Consider the following 27,571-nt stretch of genomic DNA (forward strand, 5'->3'; position numbering starts at 1 on the left):
TTAAAGTCATTAAAATGTGTCCTAAAATTATCATCTCAAATACAGAAGAAGTAGGTCTCAAGTTCACAGAAAAATATATTTTACAGGTCCAACATTGTGGCTTATCTGGTACAGTTGCTACCTGCAGTACCATTATTATATGGATGTTGATTCTAGTCCCAGCTGCTTCACTTCTAATCTAGCTCCCTATCAATATGTTTGGGAGCCCCTGCACCTACATAAGAGACTTGGAAGAAGCTCCCAGCTCCTAGCTTTGAACTGCCCAACCCTGGTCATTGTGGTCATGCGGGGAATGAAAAAGCACATAGAGGATCTCCTCTTTCTGCCTCTCCTTTTGTAACTCAGCTGTTTAAATAAATGGAAGGAAAGAAGGAAGGAGGGAGGGGGATGGAGGGAGGAGAGTGCAGGAGGAGGGAAGGAGAGAGGAAGAAAGGATAGAAGGGAGAGATAGATGGAAGTGAGGAAGGAAGAAGGAAGACAGACAACAAAAAAACTATGCAGAAATCAAATTGATACACAAAAATAAGCTTTTTAAAGATTTACCTGCTTTTTTATTTGAAAAGCAGAATTACAGAGAGAAGAGGAGGAGGTGGCCGAAGAGGAAGAAAAAGATCTTCAGTCGGCTGCTTCGCTCCAAAATGGCCGCAATGGGTCCAAGAACTTGGGCCATTCTCCAGTTCCTTCCTAGGCCATAAGCAGGGAGCTGGATTGGAAGTTGAGTAGCCAGGACTTGAACTGCCCGTATGGGATGCTAGTGCTGTCAGTGGAGGATTAGCCTGACACTAGCCTTAAAACAAGATTTTAATTTCACTTTCACAGGTACATTTTGAAATATTCTTACAAATTAATTAGGTTACAACCATTTTATATGTACACAGTGAGCATATGAGAATAAGATATTGTTATTGGGATAAGGAAGGAATTTTGTAATCAAAACAAAACCAAAACTCTAAAGAAAAAAAAGACTTAACTAAACAGAAATTAAAATTTAATGATAGTTACTTTTTAATTTTTTAATGTATTTTGTAATGTTTTTAAAGATATCCTCAATTTAAAATAAATTACAGAAAAAATACCTCTAGCTTGTGATGATCAGATAACTGATACCTTTAAAATTCAAGGAGCTCTTACAGTATAATAAAAAAGGAACACTATAATAAAAATGGGGTAAATGTGTAAGTAATTTTAAAAATCATAAACTTATTTTCAAACACGTTTTAAGTCCTAAATCAAATATATCAAATAATTCATTGATCAGGCTTTAGAATCAAAAATTTGAACTCAAAACTTGATTAACCCTAAACAGCTGAACCACAGCTAAGTCATTTATTCCATCTACTTGTGTTTCTTTATGGAGACTAAGCTACTTACACTCCCAGTAAGATAACTATTTCATAAGCTGATGAGCTAAAACTTCAAAGAGGTAAGACCTGGTTATAAAATCACTCATTTAAAAAAAAAATCAGAGAAGAGTACAAATAATAGCAAGAATGATAACCAAAGGAAACTTTGCAAGAATGTCTTAGCCTGCTAAAGCTGTTTAGGAAGACTGTAACCAGAGGCACATTGGCATCTGTCCGTGGTCCTGAACTTCCATGACATGTCAGGAATACTGACTGTACTTCATCAGTTTCTTAAGATGATGATGATGACAAAATACTGGGCAAATGGAGACTCTATGATGGACTATGTCAATTGGTGGATTCTTCAACGACCTCATCGTGCTTGGAGTGGCGAGACTGGCAGCGATTCATAACTGGTGAACTATCAAAACCACTTGAGCAAGTGTCTCAGAGCATGCCCCACATCGAGCACCTAGGATGGGGGGAAACTGGGTGGGGCCTCTCCCTCAATATCCCCCTTTACCTCAGATACATGAAGGAAACAAAATGGAAATAATAGTCTTACCCACTTTTCTAAGCCCTTGAACCTTTTTACCCTAATTAACTATGTAAAGATAGTCAAAAATATAATAAAAAAAGATGATGATGATGATTTGGTTACAAGAGGTAGACAGAGTCCCCATCTGATGTTTCATTCACCAAATGCTCACAACAGCCAGAACCAGAGCATGTTAAAGCTGGGAATTCCATCCAGGTCTCCCACATGAATGGCATAGACTCAAACACTTTTGCCACCACCTGCTGCTTTGCAGGGCCTGCACTACCAGGAAACAGGAACCAGGAGCCAAAGCCAAAAATCCCCATTATAGAATACAGGAATCTTAGCTGCTAGAGCAAATACCCACTCACTCCTAGAAATTTTTAAACAAGAAAACACCTACAGAAATAGAAGGGACCAAACCAAACAAGAAAAATTACATAAATTATCCAAATCTTTTTGAACTGCTTAGCCACTGGAAGATGGTCATTTGGAAGGAAGAGGGGCTTGAGGTCTGCTTGTTTTCAGTTTTCAAATGCTCATACATATATGTAAAGTAAGAAGCCAAAGATCCTCCCTCTCTGACCTGCATTGTGAGGAAAAGCAGTAAAAGACTACAAAAACAAAGAAATTAAGATTTGTAATAATTCTAAAATGTTTATCTTCCAAAATGGCTGACAAAATTTAAAAGCATATGTGGGGTAGGGAAAAAGAAACACAGGGAGTCAGGGAGAGGAACCCTGGCAGTGACCATTTCTCTACTAAAAGTTTTCCCCTCTCCTACCACCCTGGAAATAGTTACAATCCAAAAATTAATGCTTGAACCAAGCTATTGCAAGCTACCTCTTTCTCACAGCTAAAAAAGAAAAAACAAAGAGTAGGTATTGTGACATCCTACATTTAGAATGCTGGCTGTGTTGCTGACTGTTGTGCTCCTAATCCTGCTTCCTGCCAATGGGTCCTGTGAAGCAGCAGATGATGTCTCCACGGCTTGCACACCTAACATCCATGCTGGAGATTCAGACGTGGCTATCGCAGGCATTTTGGAAGTGATCCAGTAGATGGAATGGACTCTCGATATCTTTATCTCATTTGCTCTTACTCACTCTGCCTTTCAAGCAGATGGAAAGCAGCATTTAAAAAGAGAGAGAGAGAGACTCTCAGGCACAGAGAGGATCTTCAGGAGCAGTATCCAACAGTGAACAACTTTACTTTGAGAGCATACATGTGCAAGTGCTTAGATCCCTGCACCCACATGAGAAATCAGGAAGAAACTCCTGACTCTAAGCTTTGGACCAGCCCCAGCACTGGTGATTGCAATCATTTAGTTAGTGAGCCAACAGGTGGAAGATCTCTTTCTCCCTTTCTATGTAATTTTTTCAGTAAAAATAACTATTTTGAGAAAAAGGATAATTGCCAAAAATAACTACATAATATACAACTTTAATTGATGGAAAAAAACAATAAAGGCAAATGAAAGAAAACAATAGAAAAATATTAAAAGATTGAGCAGATATCAACCAAACAGAAAACAATTACTGGGGCTGGCACTCCGGCATAGCTACTTAAGCTGCTGCCTGTGACATGAGCATTCCATATGGGCCCCAGTTTGAGTCCCAGCTGTTCTACTTTCAATTCAATGCCCTGCTAATGTGCTTGGGAAAGCAGCAGAACATGGCCTAGATCCTTGGTCCCTGCACCCACGTGGAAGATCTAGATGAAGCTCCTAGCTTTGGCCTGGACCCATCCTTGCCATGCAGACAATTCGAAAGTAAACCAACAGATTTAAGATCTCCTTCCATCTGCCAGTCTCTTTCTCCCTTTCTAACTCTTGCAAAAAAAAAAAAAAAAAGAAAACATATATTACTGATAGAAAATCTGGCAAATCTCCACCGAAATAGCTAATCTTAATGCTATCTCCCAGAAATCGATTAGAAGAAAAATTATTGTGAAAAAAGGTATGCTAATAAACTAGGAAAATTCTTTAAAAATTCAACTTGTCAAATGACCAAGCAGTGAGACCAGAAGTGACACAGCGGTTTCCATGGCTTGGAAACTTGAAGTGTTGTCATGCCATATCACAGCATCTGAGTTCTGGCTGCTCTACTTACTACACAGCTCCCTGGGAAAGCAGCAGCAAACAGTCCAATGTTTGGACTGTGGCTATCAACTCAGGAGACTCAAATGGAGTTTTTGGGTTGGCCAAGCCCCAGGAGTTGTATTTGGGAAGTGAACCATTGAGTAAAAGGTCCTGGTGTCTCTGTCTCTTTCTCTCTTTTTCTCCCACTCTACCTTAAAGTCTATTTTTAAAAAGATCAACATGTTGTAAATTTCCATGTTTCTTCCTGTTGAAGTTGTGTAGTGGCTTTTCATTGGAGGGAATGATATTCTGCCAGCTTTACTTTCAGACCAAGGATGGTCTCCCAATAAAACTGCTGAATTTTTCTGGAAAATAAGATGTCAGACTTTCTACATGGTCCATGCCCGCAATGAAGGAACCATGACTGGTTATGAACTGTACTACAATATGGAGGAATTCAGTATGAGGAGAGGGATTCGGGAGGGGTTGGGGGAATCCCCGAGCCTATGAAACTGTGCCATAAAATGAAATTTTTAAAAAAAAGGAAATAAAGAACTGTTGTTTAGTGGGAAAAAAAATATCAAAAGGCGGCCAGTGCAGTAGCAAAACAGGCTAATTATCCACCTGCAGAACCAGCATTCCATACAGGCACCGATTCATGTCCCTACAGGTAGATGGTAAGGATGATTACCAACAGCATGAATGAACTTAATGTTGCTGAACCATCTACCTTAAAATCATTAAAATGCTGCATTTATGTTGTATAGATATCTTACCACACTTTTTATTATTTTTTATTGGAAAGTAAGATATTCAGAGAGGAGGAGACAGAAAGATCTTCCACCCAATGAGTCACTCCCCAAGCAGCCGCAATGACCAGAGCCTGCTATCACCTATCGTGGGCATTAGTAGGAAGCTGAAATCAGAAGCAGATTAGGGGCTTAAACCCCAGCCACTCTATTGTGGGATTTAAGTGTCCCAAGCAGTAACTTAGCTGCTAATATTTGCCCCATAAATATTGCCTTGCTTTATTTACCACTCTCTCTGCAACAAAAAATTTTAAAGTAAATGTCCCTTGAGGCCAGCACAACAGCTCAACTGGCCAATCCTCCACCTTGCAATGCTGGCATCCCATATAGATACCAGTTCATGTCCAGGCTGCTTCACTTCCCTTCCAGCTCCATATTTATGGACTGGGAAAACAGTGGAGGATGGTTCAAAGATCTCCCTGAACCTATGTGGGAGATCCAGAAGAAGCTCTCGGCTTCACATCAGCTCAACTATGGCCATTGCAGGCATATGGGGAGTGAACCAAGCAAAAGATGGAAGATTTTTCACTCTGTCTCTCTCAGTAAATCTGCATTTCCAATAAAAATAAACTTTTATTTTAAAAAAAGTAAATGCTAAAAGAACTGTACAGGAAGATTATAGGTATTAAAACAATTCTACAAGTAAAAATACCTTCAAAATGCTTTACCAACTTGTTTCAACTCAACAGCCAAAAAAAAATCACATACTAACTTTTCTGCAAAATGAAATACACAAATTAATGTTTTCTTAACATTAAGAATATCATAAAGGTATGACTTAGTGTATCTAATAGTATATATTAATATTTTTAAAATATCTTATGTTTTCATTTCTAAAAAAAATACATTGACTTGTGTATTTTACTATTAAAACTAAAGTTCAAACAATTCACAGCTTATAAACTAGTCATAATCCAGAAATGTATTTGTAAATAACTATTTTTCTATAAATACTTCTTTTGTCATATAAAGCTGCCAGCATTGTGGTGCAGTGCCAGATGGAATTCCTGGCTCCTGATTTTGGCCTGACTATGCCCTAGCTGTTACAGTCATTTGAGGGGTGAACCAGCAATAGATCTTTCTTGTTTGTCTCCCTCTCTCTCCTTTTCCTACTTCTGGTTCTCTCTCCTTTCTCCTCCTTTCTCTCTTTACTTCTCCCTCTCAGTGACTGTATTGATCAGACAAACCCTTAAAAATTAATAAAGAATATGCACTCTAAAATCAGATTAAATATTTTGAATAATTATCTTGTTACGTAGCATACCAAAGACCTGTGCCTCAGTTTCTTCTCCTAAAAAAGGATCATGCCCTCTCTTTAACAAGGCTGTAATGAATAAATAAGGTAATTCACTAAAATTGCTTCAGCAGTGCCTGGCGCCCAGTAAACCCTCAGTATTAAGTGTTGTCACTCATCTGATTGCTCAGCCAGAAATGAGCGCTCCATCCTTGCTGCATGCCTTCCTTCAGCACATACAACCAATCAATTTTCAGTCAGTTGGGTTCTACAAAACATATCACAAAATTCCATCTCCCCACCACTAAGTCCAAGGAACACCAAACCTCACTTGGACTGCTACAAAAGTTTTAACTGGCCTGAATTTATCAACATGGCAACCACAGTCAACCCTCTGCAACATAAATTCAGAATACTAAATATCAAAAGTATACAGTGGCTTTCCCTACAATAATATAAATTTCATTCCAGGTGGAACTTCCTAACCTACCACTCTGCTTTCCCTCATTCTGGTCAAGCCGCACTGTCTTCTTTCCTGCTTACACTGTACTTACTGTTCCCTTTAGCCGGAATAACTCTTACCAAGATGTGAGACAACTAAGCATGTGTTTTTACAGATTAGCCCAGATATCACCTCACAGAGGACTGCCATGACCAAATAATCCCAATAATCACCTAAAATATTTCTGATCATGACTTCATTTAATCATCTAAAATATTCCTGATCATGACTTCTTTTATGTTCTATATACTCCAGCACCTAAAATGATTCATTTACATATTTACTTTCTGAGTCCTCCCCAAATTATGATAAAAGCTCCAAAACAGCAGAAATCCTGCCTGTTTTGTTCATTGTTGGGTCTCCAGAAACTGATTCCTACCCATGTAGAAGGTATGTAATATATGCTGAAATGAACATTCTATCATGGTGAGTTCCAAGGTCACTTCGTTAGAAAGCTATTTCCAGAACCAGTACCATGGCATAGCTTGCTAAGGCTTCATCTGAAGCACCAGCATCCCATACAGGTGCCAGTTCAATTCCCAGAGGCTCTACTTCCAACCCATCTCCCCGCTAAAGGCCTGAGAAGGCAGCACAGGAGGGCCCAAAATATGGGAGACCCAAAACAAGCTCCTGGCTCCTGCCTTTGGATCAGCCCAGCTCCAGCCATTGCTGTCACTTGGGGAGTAAATCACCAGATGAAAGATCAATCAATCAATCTCTCTCTCTCTCTTTTTCTCTCTAACTCTGCCTTTCAAATGAAAAGTAAAAATAATTAAAAAAAAAAAAAAAAGAAAGAAAAACAGCAACTTCCAAGTCACCTTGTTTTAAAAGCAAATATATACTCTGGTTTTCAAATTATGTGGTAAGTATTCTCAAACTGCCCCAAATATACCATTCTAACCTTAGGTTCCATTACATCTCACTTCCCCAAGTACTCCTCTCCAATAACATACCTTTGACCTTTCCTGCCCCTAAGCTACGTTCCATGGTCCCCTGCCATCCAAAATATCCTCTTTCTAGCTCTATTTCACAAAAATTCTATCTTTTTAGAGGTCAGACCAAATGTTATCTCCATAATTGACTCTTTGCCACTCCTCATTCTCCTTCTTAAAGTAACACCCTCCTTTTGAGGGTAGACACCACAAACTATTCATCCTCCATTGTACACATATTTATTGTGAATAAATACCTACTGAATTAATTGACTTTAAACAGATTGCCTTCTAACCACACCTCCTCCTGATATTATTAACATTGGAATGTATTTGTGGTAGAGAGAAGAGCCTGTATGACATATGTGAAATGATAATTAATAATCCAATTTTCATAATGCTTACCAAATTAGCATCATAAACTAATTTTATAGGCACCCAGAGGAGAGATAAACTGACAAAAGATGGCATGGCTGACAAAGTTATCACTATTAGGATCAGCTGCGATTTTTAAATTAAAATTTAATAACAGCTATCTATAATACATCCTTTTCTCTCAAATAGTAACACTGGCCCAGATTTCCTCAACAAAAGCACATATTAAAAAAAGGCATTATTTGGAGGTGGCCAGAGAAAATGCAAGGATGGTTACAGCTACTGGAAACTTTGTTTTCATCCTCCCTGACCAAGAAACCATGCTGCTCTAGTGCCATCTATAACTTTAAAGCAAAACAGCAACAAAACATAACCTTATCCTAGAGAAGTAGTGAAAATCAAGAAACCCAGGCATTTAAACTACTAAACTGAGCCACTTACCCTGTCTTTGTTTGTAATAATTTGTTAATAAATTTTCCTTTATTTTTTTAAACCAGTTTCCTGTCTTTTCAGTTATTTACAATCAAAAACACAGTATCAGTTTGCCATTTATATTGTTTACACCTTTCTTTAAATTGTACTGTTTGGGGCTTCTCCCTTTGTTTCTCCCCCACCCCAAATACAGGGGGGAAAAAATGATATTAGTGTGAAAACAATGGTCTTACCCACTTTCCTGTAGCCCTTGACCCTTTTTACCCTAATCAACTATGTAAGATTACCAAAATAAAAAATTTTTTGAAAATAAGTAAATAAGTAAATCTTTAAAAAAAAATAAATTGTACTGTTACTTAAACTTTTTCTTTTTATTCCAGCCACTGAAGTAAGGACTAATAGTACCAGAAATCTGTATCTCTTTACAAAACCATCAATTGAAGAAACAAGGTACAGATACGCACAAAATTCATCTCAAGCTCATTCTAATGACAATTTTAAAATAAAGTTGTAAGGTCTATAACAGTTGCACTGCAATCTTTACAGTATCATTATTTAAAGGATGAAATATAAAGTGCAGGATTTTTTTATTTTAAGTGAAAAGTATGCTGCAATAGATACTCGTCTCTGAGACACAGACTGCAGGTTGGAGAACATGTCAACATGCTGGGAGGGGGAGAAGATCAAGAGGCCAGGCAAGCTCCACACTCCCCTGTCCCCTAGACCTTGCCAGAGCTTCTCTTTTGTCTGGCTGGCCCTGAGTTATGTCCTTTGTAATAACCTGGCAATATGGATCCAAACTTCTACAGGAAAAACTTACTTCTTTCTGGAAGAAATAACTGAAGTCTTACAAGTTTTGTCCTACTGAAAACCAAACACCTTATCAATCAACTCACAAGGAGTAAGATGCACAAACAGAAAGCTCAGCTGCTTACAGTGTTCAAAGACAGAAGTTGGGAACTTTAAAGAAAACATGAATTATCGGGCCCGGCGCGGTGGCGCAAGTGGTTAAAGGTCCTCGCCTTGCACGCCCGGGATCCCATATGGGCGCCGGTTCTAATCCCGGCAGCCCCGCTTCCCTTCCAGCTCCCTGCCTGTGGCCCGGGAAAGCAGTCGAGGACGGCCCAACGCTTTGGGAACCTGCACCCGCGTGGGAGACCCGGAAGAGGCTCCTGGCTTCGGATCGGATCGGCATAGTATCGGCCCGTTGCGCTCACTTGGGGAGTGAATCATCGGACGGAAGATCTTCCTCTCTGTCTCTCCTCTCTGTATATCCGCCTTTCCAATGAAAAAATAATAAAAATAAATCTTTAAAAAAAAAAAAAAAAAGAAAACATGAATTATCTCGTAAACACCACCTTTTCACTGAAGTATAAAAATGACAGGATTAACCACTGAACAGGAAAATTATTCAAAACAAAGCAAAGTAAAATATATTGGTTATCTATAAACTCCACCTCCAACAAACTAGGATGGAATGATCTACAAATCCTTCCATTAAGGAGTTAAGTAAATTTCAGAAGTGGACCAACCAGAATTGAATAAAAACAAATCAAATTAAGCAGTTAAACGAAATGAAAGCCCTCTGGTGAAAGGAGAATAAACTGAACTAAACATTTTCTTGTTATTTCTTCATAAAGTTTTCTGGATTTTTAAAACAAGATATTCAAGCTCAAATGTAATTTGAGACACACATAGAGAACACTAGAAAGACACTGAAGCCTGTCCTTCAAAGTAATTTTAAAATTAAAGCTTTTCCCTGAAAATTCTTACTGAAAGCTAATATTAGGAATTTTTAAGCTTCATCAATTCAATTATGTGTTTAAAAATTAATATACTATCACAAGAGTAATCATCTTATATTTGAGATTTGACATGTAAATGAGAAACACCAAAGGAAATAGTACTACTACGAGGGCACAAATTCCTTTGTCTTTTCCAAATACCAGTTACATTACATCATTTCCTTTGGGTTTCCTGTATTTTCAAATGAAATGGCTGACATTGTACTCTTTAGTAACAAAGCTAAAAACAAAAAATACTAGGTATCATAAAAATATTATTGTAACTCTTCAGCAATAATTTAAAATGAGTATATATATTGTTATATAGGTAGTCACTCTAATTACTACTTCAAAACTCTCATTTAAAAGCATTAAATCTAGAAGTTAAAATAATGATAATTTAAGATGTAACTACACTGTTTGTGGCTTATATTATCTTGAACATTTTTCTCCCTTTCGGCAAAATAAAACAATAAATACAGAAAAAAAATTAACTTTTGTTTGACAAAGTAACAGTGAGACAGGGACAGCCTTAGTTCACAAACACCTACAATAGCCAGGCCGCCCTAGGCCAAAGCCAGGATCCTGAAATTCCCTGAGTCTCACAGGTGGGTGACAGGCACCAAGTGCTTGAGCCATCATCCACTGTTCCCAGGAATCAGAATTGTCAACAGTGCCAGGACGCCGTGAAAACAGGCTCCCCAGTACGGGTGCAACCCTATCAAATGGCTTCTTTACTATGCTAAACACTTGCCCCATCTTCACTTTATAAGTAACACTAAACTCTCCCCAGATTTATTCACTTCTCAAGATGCTCATTCACACCAGATTCTGAAGTTGCTCTCCTGGTGCCTTCCAATCAGCCGGGCATCTGCATCCACTGACCTCTACACTTGGTACAAAGCTGACATTTCGTACACTCCCTTCACTACCATCTTCTTGAAGGCTCCTCTTCTCTCTCTTTCTGTATTGGATATCTATATTTATAGTCCGTATTTCCTTATCATAATTTACTCTTCTACCTAGCTGAATCTAAGGAAGTTGGCTCGTGGTTCTGCTGAAGATTTTTCTGGTTTTAGTGTAAGTCATACATCTCAAGAATCCTCAATCTAAGGTAAATCAGGAAGTTGTCTTAGGTTGCAGAAGATAAATCTCCAGAACCGTATGTGTGAAAATGTCCTTATCCCATAGAATTCCAGAAGTCACTTATGAATTATTTTTCTTCTAATATTAACACTGCCTTTTGGCTTCTGATTTTGCTGCTAAGAAGGACAAAGCCCTTCTGATTCCTATGGATTTTTTCCTTTATAAACTTTTTCGGTCTGTATTTTGTTTCCAGAGCTCTAGGAATTCTGCAATGTATTAGTTGTGAATCTTGGTAGTAAAGTAAATTACATCCATTGTACTAGATACTTGTCCTTATGTAGAGACTCATATCCTTAAGTAATTATTTTGTTGAATCATTCCACTAACTATTTCACTTAAGATTTCACAGAGATTCGCTCTTTTGAAGGAGGTGGGTATTTGGAACAGTAGTTAAGATGGTGTTTGGGACTCTGCCATTCCCTACCAGAAAGCCTAAGTTCAGACCCATTTCTGATTCCAGTTTTCTAATGCACCTCGGGAGGCAGCCGATGATGATCCTAGCACTTGAGCCGCTGCTATCGATGTGGGAGACTTAGGCTGAGTTTCAAGGCCCAGGATTCAAGCTGACTCAGCTGCAGCTACTGTGGTATCTGGGTAGTTAAACAACAGACAGGAACTCTGTGTCTGTCACTTTCAAATTAAATAATAAATTATTAAAAATGAAGATGGCAGAAAAATTGAAGAACTATTATTCAAACCTCCCATATTAGTTCCTATTTTCTTATCTTTACTATCCCTCAGCTTTTTGCTTCATTTCCTGAAAAACTTTTCCAAATTCTAATTTTTGTACTGAATTTTTTCACTTCAGCTATCATATTTTTAATTTCAAAATTTTAGTCTCTTTTGCTCCTTTTTACAGGATTCTGATTTTATTTCACAACTGTAGTATATATCCTCTTATCTCTGAGAATATTAATGATGGATTTATGTGTTTCCTTTTCATTTACTTTCATTTTTATTGGAAAGAGAGATCAAGCTAGAGATCTTCAATGGACTGATTCACTCCTCCAGTGCCTGCAAAATGAAGGCTATGAGGCGGAAGCCAAGAGCCAGGAACTCAATCCCAGTCTTCCCTCAAAGTATCTGAGCCATCATTTGCTCATCTCACAGTGTGTGCTTCAGCAGAAAGCTTGGTCAAGCACGGAGGAACTAGAACTCAAATCAGGCACTCATAAGGCATGCAGATGTCCCAAACACCTGTCTCTAGGGATGTATTAGTTGCTGAAGTTACATTTTTCCTGAAGATTGTTTCATATAAATTGCTTTGTTTCCATTTAGTTTTTCTTTTCATGTGGGGGTGAAGGTGAATCTGTATCTTATACATTAGAGGATGTCTAGTAAGTATTGGTCTATATAAAAACAAGAAAATGAAAAGATGACCTGAACCTCTGAATGTTTAAATGAAGATCACCAATAAAAAACTTCACCATACTGTTACTGCCTGAGTTCTTTATTGAGGAATTCCTACTATCTATACCTACAGGGCTTTCTTCTTGAGGGAGTCAGATTCTCCAAAATACTCTTCAAATCTCCTAGCTTTATTGTAAAGATCTACTTGCCAGCAACTTGAGAGCCAAGCAGTGGGTAAATAAACACTTATTTTCAGCATCAAATGCCACCTTAACAAACTACCCCTGCTACCCTCAATCCAGAACACCCTATTTTACTGACACAATCTTTGAGAAGCAGGAGGATAAAGTAGCTCAGAGGCATCAAGGATAAGAAAAGTTCTAGAATTCCCACTTCTAAGACATCAATGCTCCGTATTATATTTAGCACCACCCCTTCCGACTTGCAGAGATTCCTAAACTTAACAGTATGACTTTTAAAGACTCCTGTGTAGTAAATTTAGACAGAAACTTGGCTTTCATCATTGCTAACTTTGGATGTGACTTTCTGAAGTACTAAATCTTCATTACTCATCTATCTGTTCTTCAGCCTCCAAAATTCCATTGCTATATTATCTTTGCTGTTGCTTTTGTCCTCCTTGAATGTTACATAATTAAGAAATTGCTAAAAAAAAAAATTAAAGACCAATTAGTATAGGTAATTAGAAGAGTAGAAAATCATATTTGTATATTCAATACATCCTCACCAGATCCTAAAGTTTATGTGGGACATGATGCAAATACAGCCAAATATATTCTTAATGTAAGAAAGTTTAACATGGAGAGGCAGCTGTTTGGTGTAGTAGTTAGCATTTGGGGGACTGGAACCATGGCACAGCAGCGTAAGCCTCTAATTGCAGTGCTGGCATCCGATATGGGTACCACTTCCAATCCAGCTTCCTGCTTATGGCATGGGAAAGCAGCAGAGCACGGCACCAAGCTTTGAGCCCCTACATCCAATGGGAGACCCAGAAGAAGCTCCTAGCCTCAGGCAGGCTCAGTTCCAGCCACTGCAGCCATTTAGGGAGTGAACTAGTTGATGGACGGTCTTCCTCCCTCCATCTCCCCCTGAATTTGCCTTTCAAACAAAATAAATCTTAAAAACAAAATTGTCTAATTAAGACAGCAATGCATTAATGTTAACTTTTTGAGCTTAGTAGTCTTATTATGCACACAAATAAAAATGTTGGCAACATATTCTGAAAGAATTTAGGAGCATAATCTGTATTGTGCTCACAGTATTATACTTTTTTCCAAATTTGAGATAACTTGAATTTTTAAATTTTTTTAATGAAAAGAAAAATTATGGAAGCAGACAAGAGCCATATAAAAATCCTGCATGCCATACTGAATGTCATCCAGTCACTCACCAACCACAACTGTCAGTAGCCATGTAAGTACAGTAAGTAGAATACTGACAGGATGCAAAGATCCTGTTGTATGATCTCTTCTTCATTTCTACTTCTAAACAAAGATCCTGGACATTTCCAAGATACAAGCACAGGCAATAAGCGAAACTACAAATTATGTACTATTTAATAAAAAAAAGAAACATGAGTAATAAAATCAGTAAGATCCAGAATATAATCCATTGACACCCACTGAATACAGACAAATCAACTGAGCCAGATACACAAAGTAGTAGAATAAAACCTGGATAACCCATGAGCTCCTGCATGTAACTGAGATGATCACAAGCTCACAGACAAAAGAAACAAGTGTGTTCACATTTAATCACAACCTGAAGTAATGTAACACAGCAAAGGACTCCACTTCGCCTGCATCCATCATAAATAAGATGACACTGCACAGGCATGCAGTTAAAAGCAGAAATAGAAATTACATTAGCCTTGCAAAAATGGTAGTTTTAATTATAAATTTTAGGAAAATATTTCTAAGCACATAAGATAGAAAAGCTTGAATATAATGTCAATATGTCAGTTTTACCATGACCTTGAGCTTTTAGTCTGCTTTTAAATGTTCTTAAATTATGATTTTTAGGGCAAGACCCTAAGTAGTTAGCAATATAATCTCAAAATGTCATTGTAATCACTACCTTCTAATGGGAGCTTTTCCTAATCTTTTTAAGCAAGTATTTCATTATTTTTTAAATGATACACTTAGTTTTAGGTTGTTTTTATGTTTTGTATTTGGAGCTGGCAGTGATATTTTTTCATTTATGAGGCAGAAAGGGCAAAAAGAGCGAGCTTTCCCAACCACTGGTTTATTCTTCAAACACCCACAGCAGACAGCAGCAAAACAGCACCCAACACAGCATGCCAGAACACAATCCAGGTCTCTCACATAGAAGGAAGGAACCCAGTTACCTGAGCCATCACCACTGCTCCCAGAGGCCGCATGGGCAGTAAGCTGAAGTTAGGAACCCTCGCCAGGAATCAAATCCAAACACTCTAACATGGTACACAGTATAAGACTAATTGATTACTTCCACAAGTATTTTTTTAAATATTTTATATTTTTATTAGAAAGGCAGATTATACCAAGAGAAGGAGACAGAGAAAGATTCTCTGTCCTCTGGTTCACTCCCCAAGTGGCCGCAATGGTTGGAGCTGAGACCATCCAAAGCCAGGAGCCAGGAGCCAGGAGCATTCTCCAGGCCCGCATGTGGTTACAGGCTTCGTGAAGTCCTCCACTGCTTTCCCAGGCCACAAGCAGGGAGCTGGGCGGGAAGCGGAGCCCTTATAAGATCCTGGCAGATACAAGGCGAAGACTCAGCCACTAGGCTATCACTCTAGGTCCCAAAAGTATTTTTTACATCTCTGGGCAAAACACAGGTATGTGGACACTTGACTATTTTTAATACTATCTGAACATGTACGTAAGGACAATTAAACTGTTTTATATTTCATAAAATCTAATCAGTTTTTTTCTGTTTCACAACTTTGATCCTCTCTATATCAACTATTGGAGAAATAACTGGATTAGAGAACAATAAAGTTTTACTGAAAACAAAAGCACTGGGTAGCATGTAGCAAAGAGTTTAAGACATATTTGTACCTGGGCTTAAGTCTCAATATCTCAGTTTTCAAATTGAGCTTTGCTCAAGTTCCGGAGTCTCTGCTGCCCACATGAGTGACCCAGATTAGTCTCTGGGCTGCTGGCTTTGACCTGACACAGCTCTGAATATTGCAGACATTTGGAGAGTAAACTAGTAGATGCAAGATCTTTGTTTCTCCAACTTTCTAACAAATGAAAATTACTTTTAAATGTTTTAAATCCAGCACAGCACAGTAGCCTAGTGGCTAAAGTCTTCGCCTTGCACACACTGGGATTCAATTTGGGCACCGGCTCATGTCCTGGCTCTTCCACTTCCCTTCCAACTCCCTGCTTGTGGCCTGGAAAAACAGTAGAGGATGGTCCAAAACCTTGGGACCCTGCACCTGTGTGAGAAACCCAGAAGAAGCTCCTGGTTCCTGGCTTTGGATTGGCTCAGCTCCAGCCATTGCGGCCATTGGTAGTGAACCAGCAGACAGAAACTCTTTCTTTCCTTCTCTCAGTAAATCTGATTTCCAACAAAAATAACTAAATCTTTAAAAAAATGTTTAGATCACCAAGACAGTAGGAACATCTTTGTAACCTGGAAACTATATAAACTCCTCAAATGTATCTACAGACTTACTTTTCTTTTAAATACATATAACCCAATGCCAAATTCCAGGGTAACTTAACAAATATTGCAAGGAGTGCAAGGTGATACAAGCAGAAGTACTTAAAAAAAAAAAGTTAAATGTGAAAAAGGGGGTTGAGACACTAAGATCCTGAGATTCCTCATCAGAATATCTAAATGAAATTCTGCTCCAGATCCTGAGGCCATTTCCATGCAAATGAAGGCCCCAGAAGGAACTGTGATGGCTCAAGTGGTTGGGTTTCTACCATCCATATTAGAGACCTGGAATGAGTTCTTGTCTCCTAACTACTAGTTCCTGGTCACTCTCTGGGAATATCTGGGAACTTCCTCACTACCTACCCGCCTGTACCAACAGACGGGAACTATATCTGCTTCTCAAATATTTTTTTAAATGCATAGGAAAAAAAGAAAAGTTACTCAAATCTTCACTTTTGCAGTTGATGTAAACTGTGAAAATACTTCAATAATAATTACTTAGGAACCACTTTCGATTATACAACCAATTTAAAAGCTCTGATATTGGTACCAATAATTTCCTAGTATACACCAAACTCTTCATGAAATAGGCAAAAGGAAACAAAGTTAAAGAGGTGTTTGTTTCCCTTTGACTGTTTTATGAAGAGCAAAGTTAAAGCGGTATGTCCCACAAAAAATTTTCAGGCTTTTTTCTATGAAAACATGCCTTTAATACTCAAAGCAATACTATTCCTTAATCTTACATACTGACTCTGCCCTTAAAACTCATAATATTAATTTACGTCTTGTTTTAGAAACACTCAGATATTCATTTATTTATTCATTATGTACTTCAAACCACCGCATGCATCCATAGATGTTATATAATCTATGGACCATATAAAGTCTTAACTATACACACATGAATAATTTTCTCATGAGGATTTTATTCTTATGAGTTGAGGTCTAGAACTCTAACACTGCTTTGCAGATTGGAGATGTTAGCATAATAATAAAACGTAACTGTACACTTCATTATATTTACTATTGGTAGAAAAATGGACATTAAGATTTACCAAAAAATAGTTCAGCTAACAAAATGTTTCAATGTAAAGTATTTTATTCTAAAAGAAAAAGATTATTTGTATGGTCTCACAGAAGAAAAATCTCTAAAGTCAATTTAATAAAGTGTTTCCAAAAACATGTTTATTAATGGCAAAATAAAATTATTTATATCCTTGGAGTAACAGTACACTGATATATTTCAATTAAACTTTGCCAAAAAAAAAAAAAAAGACATTTTAGTTCTTTCTTAACCATAAGGCTAAGCAGAATACAAACCTTATAAAAACTAATGGGAAATGAGCTTTAAAATGCAATCATAATTCATCATTAAAAAGAAAAATCCTAGGGGTGAGCAGTGTAGCTTAGTGGGTTTAAACCCTGCCCAAAAGGCTTGAGTCCCTGCACCCATGTAGAAGACCAGAGAGAAGCTCCTGGCTTCGGCCTGGCAGGGCAGAGCCAAGTGAGAAAGCAGTGAAGATCGCCTATGTCCCTGGGGCCCCAGGATCCCTAGCATGCACTTGACAGATCTGGAGGAAGCTCCTGGCTCTTGACCCACCCTCACCCAGCCCTGATGGCTGTGGCCATTTGGAGAGTAAACCAGCAGTTGGATGATCTCTCTGCCTTCAAACATATATTTTCTATTTCATTTTTTTAATTTAATTTTTAATTGGAAAGGCAAATATACAGAGAGAACAAGATAATAGAGAGAAAGATCCTCTATCCATTGGTTCACTCCCCAAGTGGCCATAATGGCTGGAGCTGAGCCAATCCAAAGCCAGGAGCCAACAGCTTCTTTCGGGTCTCCTAAGTGGGTGCAGGGTCCCAAGGCTTTGGGCCATCCTCGAATGCTTTCCCAGACCACAACCAGGGAGCTGGATGGGAATAATTTAGCATGATTAACAGATTCTAATCAAGAAAAGCTAACAATGAAGAATAGATGCAAAAAATGAAACATTCCAGAAAATATTCAATCCTTCTGAGCCAAGTATCTGCTGAATTAAACAATCCATACAGGAAACAACACAAATTCAAAATCAATGTCTTGACAGGATGCTGGACTCTCTGCCATTGTCCATGCCCGCAATGATGGACATATAACTGTGTATGAAGAACTATACTTTAGTAATGATATAGAGGAACTAGGTGGGGCAGGGGGAATTGGGCTGGGATTAGGGAAATACCAGGAGCCTATGGAACTGTATCATAAAATGATAATAATAATAATGAAATTTTTAAAAAATAATTTTAAAAAACAAATTTAGAATCAAAACTAATAAAAGAACGTTTAAGTCATACTACATGCTGATACATTCTGGCAACCATTCTTTCTATATATATTTATATATACACAAATTGAAGAAACCACAGAATTACTTAAATGAAATGTTGCAAAGTAAAAGGTTCAGAAAGTATCATTATTCACAGATACTAATGAGTATGACAGAAATATGGAGGCTGTCATCTCACATTCACTTTTTAAGTAAATTGTTAGATGCCCCCCAAATTTCTAATTTCAAATGAGAGCCAATTCAACGGATAATGTACTTGATAATCAATACTAGCAAGTTGTAAAAATTCACTTCACTTCTACAACTCTATCAAAACTTATTCTTAAGTTACGCTATGGGAAAATAAAATATATTACTAAGTTCAAAGTTGATATGTGATCATATCATTTTCATCACTTGCTCTATTGCTCACTGGCTTAAGCGCCTTCTTCACCTAAGTCACCAACACCAAAAGCAGGCAATGCTGTGCATGAACAAAAGTAGGTATGTTCCAAATTGTCAGTTTCTTATTGTCTTGATGATATTAAAAACAAAGCATTAACTGAACCAATTAAAATGTGGGATGGACCTAACAAAAACTAGGAGTAAAATGATGTTGATGGAAATGAAGCAATGCTGAATCTTGGCTTTAAAGAGTAAGCTATCAGGGCCAGAATTGCAGAGCAGGTTAAACTGATGCAAGGCTGGAGTCCCACATTTAAGCTACTGTCTCAGTACTACCTACTTGGCTTCCAATCCTTTTCCTTGCTAATGCACCTGGCAAAGCAGCAGAGAGGATGGCCGAAGTGCATGGAGCCCAGCCACCCAGGTGGGAGACCAAGAAGGAGTTCCAGTCTTCTGGCTTGGGCCTGGGCTCAGAGCAGGCTGTAAAGCCATTTGGGAGTGAGCCAGCAGATGGAAGACAGACATTCTCATTCTCTCAAGTGTTCTCTCTCTCCTTCCCCCATTCTCTCTCTCTCCCTTTTCCTCTCCTTTCCACTACCTCCCTTTCTGTCATCATTCTTTCAACAAAAATCTTTAATAAAAAAAAAAAGTAACACTTTGCCAACACAAAAATAGGGACTATCTAAATGATACTTTCAGTAACAGAACCAAAAAAAAAAAAAAACCAAAAATACGTAGTATATAATATAGTACTTTCAGCTGCAAATTTGGGTCTTTAAAAGATTTAAGTACAAGACCAATTTTTTTAATTTAACAGTCAAATCAAAAATGATTTATAAAGTTGCATCAGAAACCAAAAAAAAGTTTAAAAAATTTAACTGAGGTCAACTCACAATGTGGATACTTCTTTACTCTAGACTGTGTTTAGATGTTTGGCAATGAGTACAAACAGGGCATTTCCCCAAAAAATATAGCAATCAGTACACACACAAATAACAGCTGATCTATTTCAATACTTAAAAACTCTAATAACTTAGATAGTAAATACTACTACTCATGATACAAATCTTGACAATTTTCCCACTTTTAACTTTTCCATTAACTCTTTAAAGAAACTTCAGTGAATAATAATCCCTGCTTTCAAAACCTCATACACCAACTTAAAAATGCTAAGACACAACAGACCCCGCCCTGTCCCAAAACGTACAATTCCTTCAGAATTCTATTTTGTTTCCTATTAGCACAAATCAACAGTTTACTTAAGAAAGTGTATATTTGTTTCTCATACAGCAAACTTTTGTAAAGACAAAATGAGAAGGGTCCTGCTAAAACAATCTGTAAGAAGTTCCTGGTTTGAAATTACTTTTAAAATATCAATGAAAATGTGTATGTCTATTTACTTGATTTTGGGCTAATTTGGCTAAAATACACAAACATATAAATAAAGCATTTTTACACATACAGAAGAAACATCTAAGAAAAAATTAATGAAAATATAAAGCATTCCTCTAATATGGCAAAATATAGCACAAAATTACAGTTTGAATTCTAACTACAAGACAACAGAAAATCATCTTCTCTTCTATAATAAATCATTTTTAACTGTATTTGCTGCTGGCACAAATAGCACCAGTACAGCGTTGGCAGATGAGAAAAGGCTAATAAATGACAATCATAATCACTGAAGATTCACTACAGACCATAATGATGAACTCTAACGTCAACTCTAAAAAGTACAAAAACCTTTAAGTTTCTTTTTTTTATTGTATTATTATTATTTTATGATAGTTTCATAGGCTCCTGGCATTTCCTTTATCCCCTCCCCAAATCCCTCCCCCGCAACCTAGTTCCTTTATATCATTACTAACATAGTTCTTCATACACAGTCCATCATTGTGGACATTGACAATGGCAGAGAGTCCAGCATCCTATTGTCAAGATACAGTGAACAGTTTCGTTGTAAGTCCATCTTTGTCAAGGTTTTTTTTAAATTTATGAGGCATCGAATGTAAAACTACACATGCTTTACAAAATGCTTTACCCTCTCGTAAAAATAAGGTATTTATGTACCTACAAGCTACTAACAAAGTCAGAACCATCACTTGGAAGATGGTTTACATTTTGTACATTCCCAAGATGAGTCAGGTCGTCTGTTTTTGAACATCCTATTCACATTTTAAAACCTCATGACAGCATGTTGCAAGAAATCTTCTGATGCTGACCAGGTGACTAAAGTTTATTATGCGTTGGCATTCTTAAGCCACTGCTTTACCCGGAAGGCTGAAGTTCCACTAAATTCCAAATCAAAAGAGAGAGAGAAGACAACCCGTACTTCACTTTTACATTATGAAAATAAAGCTTTACTCGCGAATAGATATCTTAGGGTAAAAACTTTGCAACCAACTAAAATGATTAGCATTCCAAAGGTACAAAAGACCATTTGGCCAAAATCCTCCGAAGGCTACGTGTGGCCGCCGGTGTGCACTTCAGCCTCCGGCCGCTGCTGGCCGTCAGAGTGCGCCCGCCGGCCCTGACAACCTCGGGAGCGTGAACTCCAGCCAAGCCTCGCAGCTAGAAGGTCACATGCCGCATTCGCTCGCACCCCTCACCTAGCCACTACAGCAGGTTTTCTCAATCACAACGTTCCCCAGAACGAAGCCCAAACTCTCACCAGCTGAGAGTAATATTCTATTCAAAGTGAAATCTAAACTGAAAAATCTAGAAGCTGCTGCAAAATCGTCTCCACTAACCGCTGTCACAAACATTTTTAAATGCTGATGTCACTTTGCCTTATAAACATAACCTTTGGAAAAGTTCAGGTCTACCGGTTTCCTTTACACACACTGTGAGAGATGAACTAACCCACGTTCCTTTTCAGCTCAGGTGAACACATGTATTTTCGAATCTCCTATCGCCCAGAGATTCCCAAGTCTGGGAAGGAATGCCGCTTCCCATCAACTACCTTCCCACTGAACGGCTGGCTGCCACACTGCTGTGCATTAGGCAACAGGGAGGAAAAGCCCATCTTGGCCCATCACAGAATTTATTTGAAAACCTCTTCACCGACCTAAAAATCCAAGCTCTTCCTTCTAAGTTCCATATTAAAGCAACAACTAAACCGCACGGGTTTAACTCTGGGAACATTTACCAAAACCTGGAGGGGGGGGGGAACATTTTCCATTGTCAAGACATACCACTTCTTTCATTACACTTTACTCATAACTCCGTAACAATTAAATCACAACGCCCAGTTAGCGGTTGAGATTTTTTTTTTCCGTAACCACACTTACCCCATTCTAAGTATTCAAGAATGTTCTTCTCTCTTCTCAGTGGAGAATTATTGCATTCATCATACAGGCAGATGAGTATATCCAGCAAGGTCTCCACGCTGAAGCACTGCCCATTGGTCTGAGCCGGCCCATCCAAAATAAACTGCTCCAACTGCCTCAAACGCACTTCGCCAGACATGTTGGCTTCAATTTCTGCAGGTCTGCCCTCCAAATCGTAGGCTGCCTTTTGACTGTTACTATTTGTGCCTAAATTTGAAGAGGTGTGGTTTTTAAAAAACAACAAACCACTTGTTATTCAAACAACTGTCATGCAATGCCGGTGTTGAATTAAACATCCAACACACCGGAACCTCACTTAACTGAAGCGTCTTCAATTTCACCCATATACATCTATTTGGAGGGCTGCCATAAAATATTTAATACATCTTTAAAGAATACAGATAAATCGTCTATTTAAATAAAATAATTAAAAGATTGAATAAAGAATCAACACTTCTTTAAAAAAAAAAAAAAACTCTTCTCCTTCATTCAAAATTCAACTCGTGCAACATAATCCTGAAACGAATCCGGTTGCATCATTAATGAATAAAGTCCCATTTGCATCAGCAATTCACTTCCCAGGGAAAAAAGGGGGGGTGAGAAACAGGAGATGGGAGAAAAGCAGAATGTATAGTAGGGGGAGGGAAAAAACAAAAATTCTGCTGCAAATGCGCTCAACCACCACTTGGATAATGCATCCGCGGCGACTTCTCCAGCGGGAAAGGAAGGGGGGCGAGGTCCCAAAGGCAACCCCTCGCCTCCGAACACGCCAAGTCCAGCCTGGAGGAGGCTTTTCGTTAATCCTTCTTTTTTTTTTTTTTTTTTAAGGCTTTGCAGTTAGTCCTATTTCCGACAGATTCCGGTGAAAACTCTTCATTTTTCTCCCGGCTTCTCCCAGCGGCCTGACCCCGCGGCGCGGCCGGAGGTGGGAAAGGCGGGCTGCGGGCGGCTCTGGCACCCGAGCTCGGGGAGCGGCGGCTACTCGGTCGGCCCAGCCCGTTCCATGGCGGTGGTCGCTCGTGGGCCGCGCCGGGCGCAGAGCCCGGTCTCCCTCACACCCGCACCGAGGCTCGCGTCGCCCCCGGCGGGGGGTGGGGCGGGGGTGCTCTTCTGGATTCAAAGGACACGGGCGGCGGCGGCGGCACGGGCGGTTCCAGCAGCGACTTCTCCCCCTTCTTCACACCCCTGGGTTAAGGGCATCTTTCCTGGGAGAGAGGGAGGCGGCACGGGCACGGGAGGAGGGTTGCTGCCGCTGGTGAGATGACCAGAGGCTGCCGCAGCCCGGCTCGCAACCACTCCCTTCCTCTCCCTCTCAGCCTCCCCCGCCTTTCCTCTCCTCTCGCGCCCGCGCTCTGGGCTCCGCGAGGCCCCCCCGGTCACCGCCGCACGCAGACGGAGGCTCGCGGACGAGTCCGGATCCAATATGGCGGCCCCCGCCCGCCCCCTTCACGCGCGCGCGCACACTCTCTCACACACACACACACACACACACAGCCTCTCACACACACCGTCCCCTCCCCTCCTTTCCCCGCCCTCGGCGGAGCGGCTGTGGCCGGCGGTCGGGAGCCGGGCGGGGTCGAGCGGCCGCCCCAGGCTGAAGCCCCCCGAGGGGCACGGGCCGGGGGCCGGCGACGGCTTCCCTAGCCTGATGGGAGCGATGGAAGCCGCCGGGGCCCTTGATGCTACGGCTGCCGCAGCGTGGAATGCAGGGATACGGGAGGACCGGAGGCGGCCCGGAGGCTGGATGACCGGGCCGAGCCGGCGGGGGCTGCGGCAGGGCGCGGGCTGGGAACTGCGCCACCGCCTCGCCGCTGGCTCCGCTTTCCCCAAGGCTTCTCTTTGGGATCGCAAAATCGGGCGTCTTCCTCGTCCTAATACACAACACCTGCCTGGCATGCTTGCTAAGGCACCCAGAAACATCGGGCCCTGGGCTGCCAACAGATCTGGAAAAGACCAGTGCTTCTTCCTACTCTTACCTGTTCACTACCCGCTGCCCAGATTCGCTCCTCACGCCCTCCAGAATCATCATTTCTTGCGTAGCTAACACAACACTCTTGTCATTTCCCGGGACAGACACAAAGACTCGACTCTCAACCCTCATCAGTCAAGAGGTGTGTGTGTGCTCACTCAAAAAAAAAAAAAATCCCAATTTCTCCCTAAGCTTTTCTAGTCAGGACAGGTTCACCCATACCATTCCAACATCACACACAATCCATCCCCACATCCACAGCAACCAGTGGCACAATTCACGAATCTGGCCCGCTAAGGGAAATCACTCAAGAGCTATGGCACCTGATGTCCACAGCACACTAACAAGTGTATGGTGCATTTTTTGTTTCATTCCGCAAAATTTTCATGGAGAAGCCCAAGTTTAAATTAACAGTTCTAAACTGGGTCATTGCCTTTCTGTTATTTTCTCACAAAATTGCCATCACCTTTATAATCTTTCCTTCAAAATACAATTGTTTGATTCCACTCTCACACAGGTGTTCGGTGTTAATAACCACTACTGCATCTTTTCAGATCTCCGTAAAAGGGAAGCTGAGGAAGAAACAGAATTGAAGGACTACAACCGAAATCTAAAAAATGAAGGCTCACAGAGGTTATTCGAGGTGCTCCAACTCCCAAAATATTGTGGATTTTTCTGTGAAGTCTTTACTTGCCAAGTCTTTAATAGCCTGGCTTATATAAGGACAGCATTGTTGTCAATGTGCTCTTGACACATGAGTAATATTTAGATAGACTGAGACAAAAGGTCTGAATCATTTCCAGCAATGAATGGTGCGTACGTGTGTGTGTTGTCTGATGACAGAAGGAATACAGGGCAGTCAGGTGATGGAGCTAGAACAAGGCACTAGTCCGCAACAAGTGTCTGGGTTCAATTGTAACTCCAGCTCCTGTTCCCACTTCTTGCTAATGAGGACTCTAAGAAGCAGGGTGTGATTAGGTGCCTGCCACGCACATGGGAGACCTGAATTAAGTTCTTGGCTCAGCACTGACTGGTTGAACTAGAGAAAAAAAAATGCTCTCACTCTCCTTGAAAAACACTTTCGCTCAGTATCTCTCTCTCACATACACTCTTGCTCTCGCTTTTTGCTTGAGAAAAAGGGAAATGTTCCATTCATAGGTTCATTTTCCAAATGCCAGACTCATTCTAGGTCTCCTGCATGGATGGCAAAGATAGAACCACTTCAGCCAGCTCCACTGCCTACCAGGATATGCTTCAGAATGGGTTGGGACTAAAACCCAGGCAGTTCACAATGGATAGGGGGGTGTCTCAAGTGTCATCTTAACCAGTATGCCAAATGCCCATCCCATAAAAAGTAATACCAAAACTGGGCCTGGCGCGGTAGCCTAGTGGCAAAAGTCCTCACCTTGCACGTGCCAGGATTCCATATGGGTGCCAATTTTAATCCCAGCAGTCCCGCTTCCCATCTAGCTCCCTGCTAGTGGCCTGGGAAGGCAGTCAAGGACAGCCCAGAGCTTTGGGGCCCTGCACCCACATGGGACACCCGGAAGGGGCTCTGAGTTCCTGGCTTCAGATCGGCACAGCTCTGGCTATTGCAGCCACTTTGAAACGGAAGATCTTCCTCTCTGTCTCTCCTCTCTGTATATAAAAATATATAAAATAAAAATATATAAAAATAAAATAAAATCTTTTAAAAAGTAATACAAAAATTTAAAGGGATTAAATCCTAATATAGAAATACAGAGAGTAATCAGCATTTTAGTTTATGTTCTTTTTCCTCTTCATTTTAACAAAGATGATACGTAGTAGAATAGTTTTATAGCCTTCGGGAAGCAAACAACAATATATTATAAATATCTTTTCAGGACAATAGACACTCTTCAAAGTTAGGGGTTTTAAACAGTCAAGTCAACATATTTTAACAATTTTGACAGAGATAGACTAGCAAAGAAAGCAACTGCTTTTGCTTTTCCAAGTAAGGTATATTGAAGACTGAATTCAAGATACCTAGTTACTTATACATGAATATCAAGAAGTTTAAAAGAGAGAAGCTAAACCACGCTAGGTCTCAATAAATGCCAATGAACAATGGAAGTACATGAGATGCAGATACATTTTTCAACAAAAGACTCAAGCTGCTGGTTCTCTCTACCTCCATTAGCACTTGAGTACCACCCACTGTCCAGGCTGTGGATGGTTACAAAATTACCCTTTCCACATTATTTAGAGAGTAGTGGGTAGACTTTATTTTCACTTATAAAAAAGAAGTACAAAGAGAAGGAAGAAGGCTGAACCCAATCAATTTTGCTTGAATAATTTAAGCTCAGAGACTTAATCATTAACTAGACACTAAACACATTGTGCGGGTGTTACTTTAAATGTTCCAGTTGAAGTGTGAACATGCTTGTTAATGAAACCAATCTTCAGCCAAAGAAAGGCATGGCCCCAGCAGCTATACAGTGCTTGGAGTGCTACTGCAAAGCAAGAGTGCCATAGCTGCCTGGCAGGGTATTCTTTCAGATAAGAGCCTAGAGGAAGTCTTTGTGAAATTTTGTGAGGGGGCCTGGAGATTAAATGTATAGTACGACAACCACCCAAGTTGCTTGATCTTTCAGAAAAGAAAGGGTAGGAGATAAGAAGACTGGAGGTTAAAAAAAAAAAAAAAAAAAAAGTGGGACAGAAGTCATTAAACCTGGTCCTCCAGGCAGGCATTCTGCGACTAATTCTCAAATTTGCGGCTGAGCGCAGGAAAGTCCATTCACTAATGAATATGTATAACAACCAGCCCCACTCTTACCCTGTAAGAGTGTATCTTATCCTACAGTAACTATAGGTTTGGCAATGGAAAACAGGGTCAAAAGCAAAGTGAGTACCTTAGCAGGGAGCAGTGTTTGACTGTCCCTCAGTACCTACAGCTCCACAGCCATGGATTAACCCAACTGCCATAAAAAATATCAGGAAAAAAAAAGTTTCTGAATGAAACTTATACAGACTTACTTTTCCTTTCATTATTCCCTAAACAATACAGCATAGCAACTGTCTAAACAGTACTTACATTACATTGACTATTATAAGTAATCAAGAAATGATTTAATTTTGCTTTCTTATTTGACAGGGAAAGACAGAGAGAGCTCTTCCAACTACTAGTTCCCTCTCCAATTGCTTATAACAGCTAGGACGTGCAGAGCCCAAACCAAAAACTTAATCGGCAACTCCCACATATCCAGCAGGGACCCAAGTACTTGAACTATCACCTGCTGCCTCCTAGGATGCACAGTGGCTGATGTTGCTTTAAGTGAATATAAACTTGAACCCAGGTTCTCTGAAATGATATGTGGTGTCCCAAGTGGCACTTTTTTTCTTTAAGA

The 27,571-nt window shown here is 39.8% G+C and overlaps 1 protein-coding gene across 11 annotated transcripts in view; it reads right to left on the reverse strand.

Annotated features, from left to right (window-relative positions):
- CDC42BPA (CDC42 binding protein kinase alpha) overlaps positions 1–23,659 on the reverse strand; it is a 237,525-nt gene extending 213,866 nt beyond the window's left edge. For 6 of the 11 annotated variants that reach the window (XM_040967880.1, XM_040967873.1, XM_040967875.1 and 3 more), the window contains exon 1: positions 22,196–22,585. In XM_040967880.1, the coding sequence (XP_040823814.1) occupies positions 22,196–22,373 (178 nt within the window). In that variant the 5' untranslated portion in view covers positions 22,374–22,585. Of the gene's footprint in view, positions 1–22,195 lie in introns of all 11 variants that reach the window. The other 5 variants (XM_040967883.1, XM_040967881.1, XM_040967882.1 and 2 more) reach the window with 1 other exon arrangement.
- Positions 23,660–27,571: the final 3,912 nt, after the last annotated feature.

Source organism: Ochotona curzoniae, unplaced genomic scaffold, assembly GCF_017591425.1.
Source record: "Ochotona curzoniae isolate NIBS_2020 unplaced genomic scaffold, NIBS_Ocur_1.0 scaffold_4683, whole genome shotgun sequence".
NCBI classification, from domain to species: Eukaryota; Metazoa; Chordata; class Mammalia; order Lagomorpha; family Ochotonidae; genus Ochotona; species Ochotona curzoniae.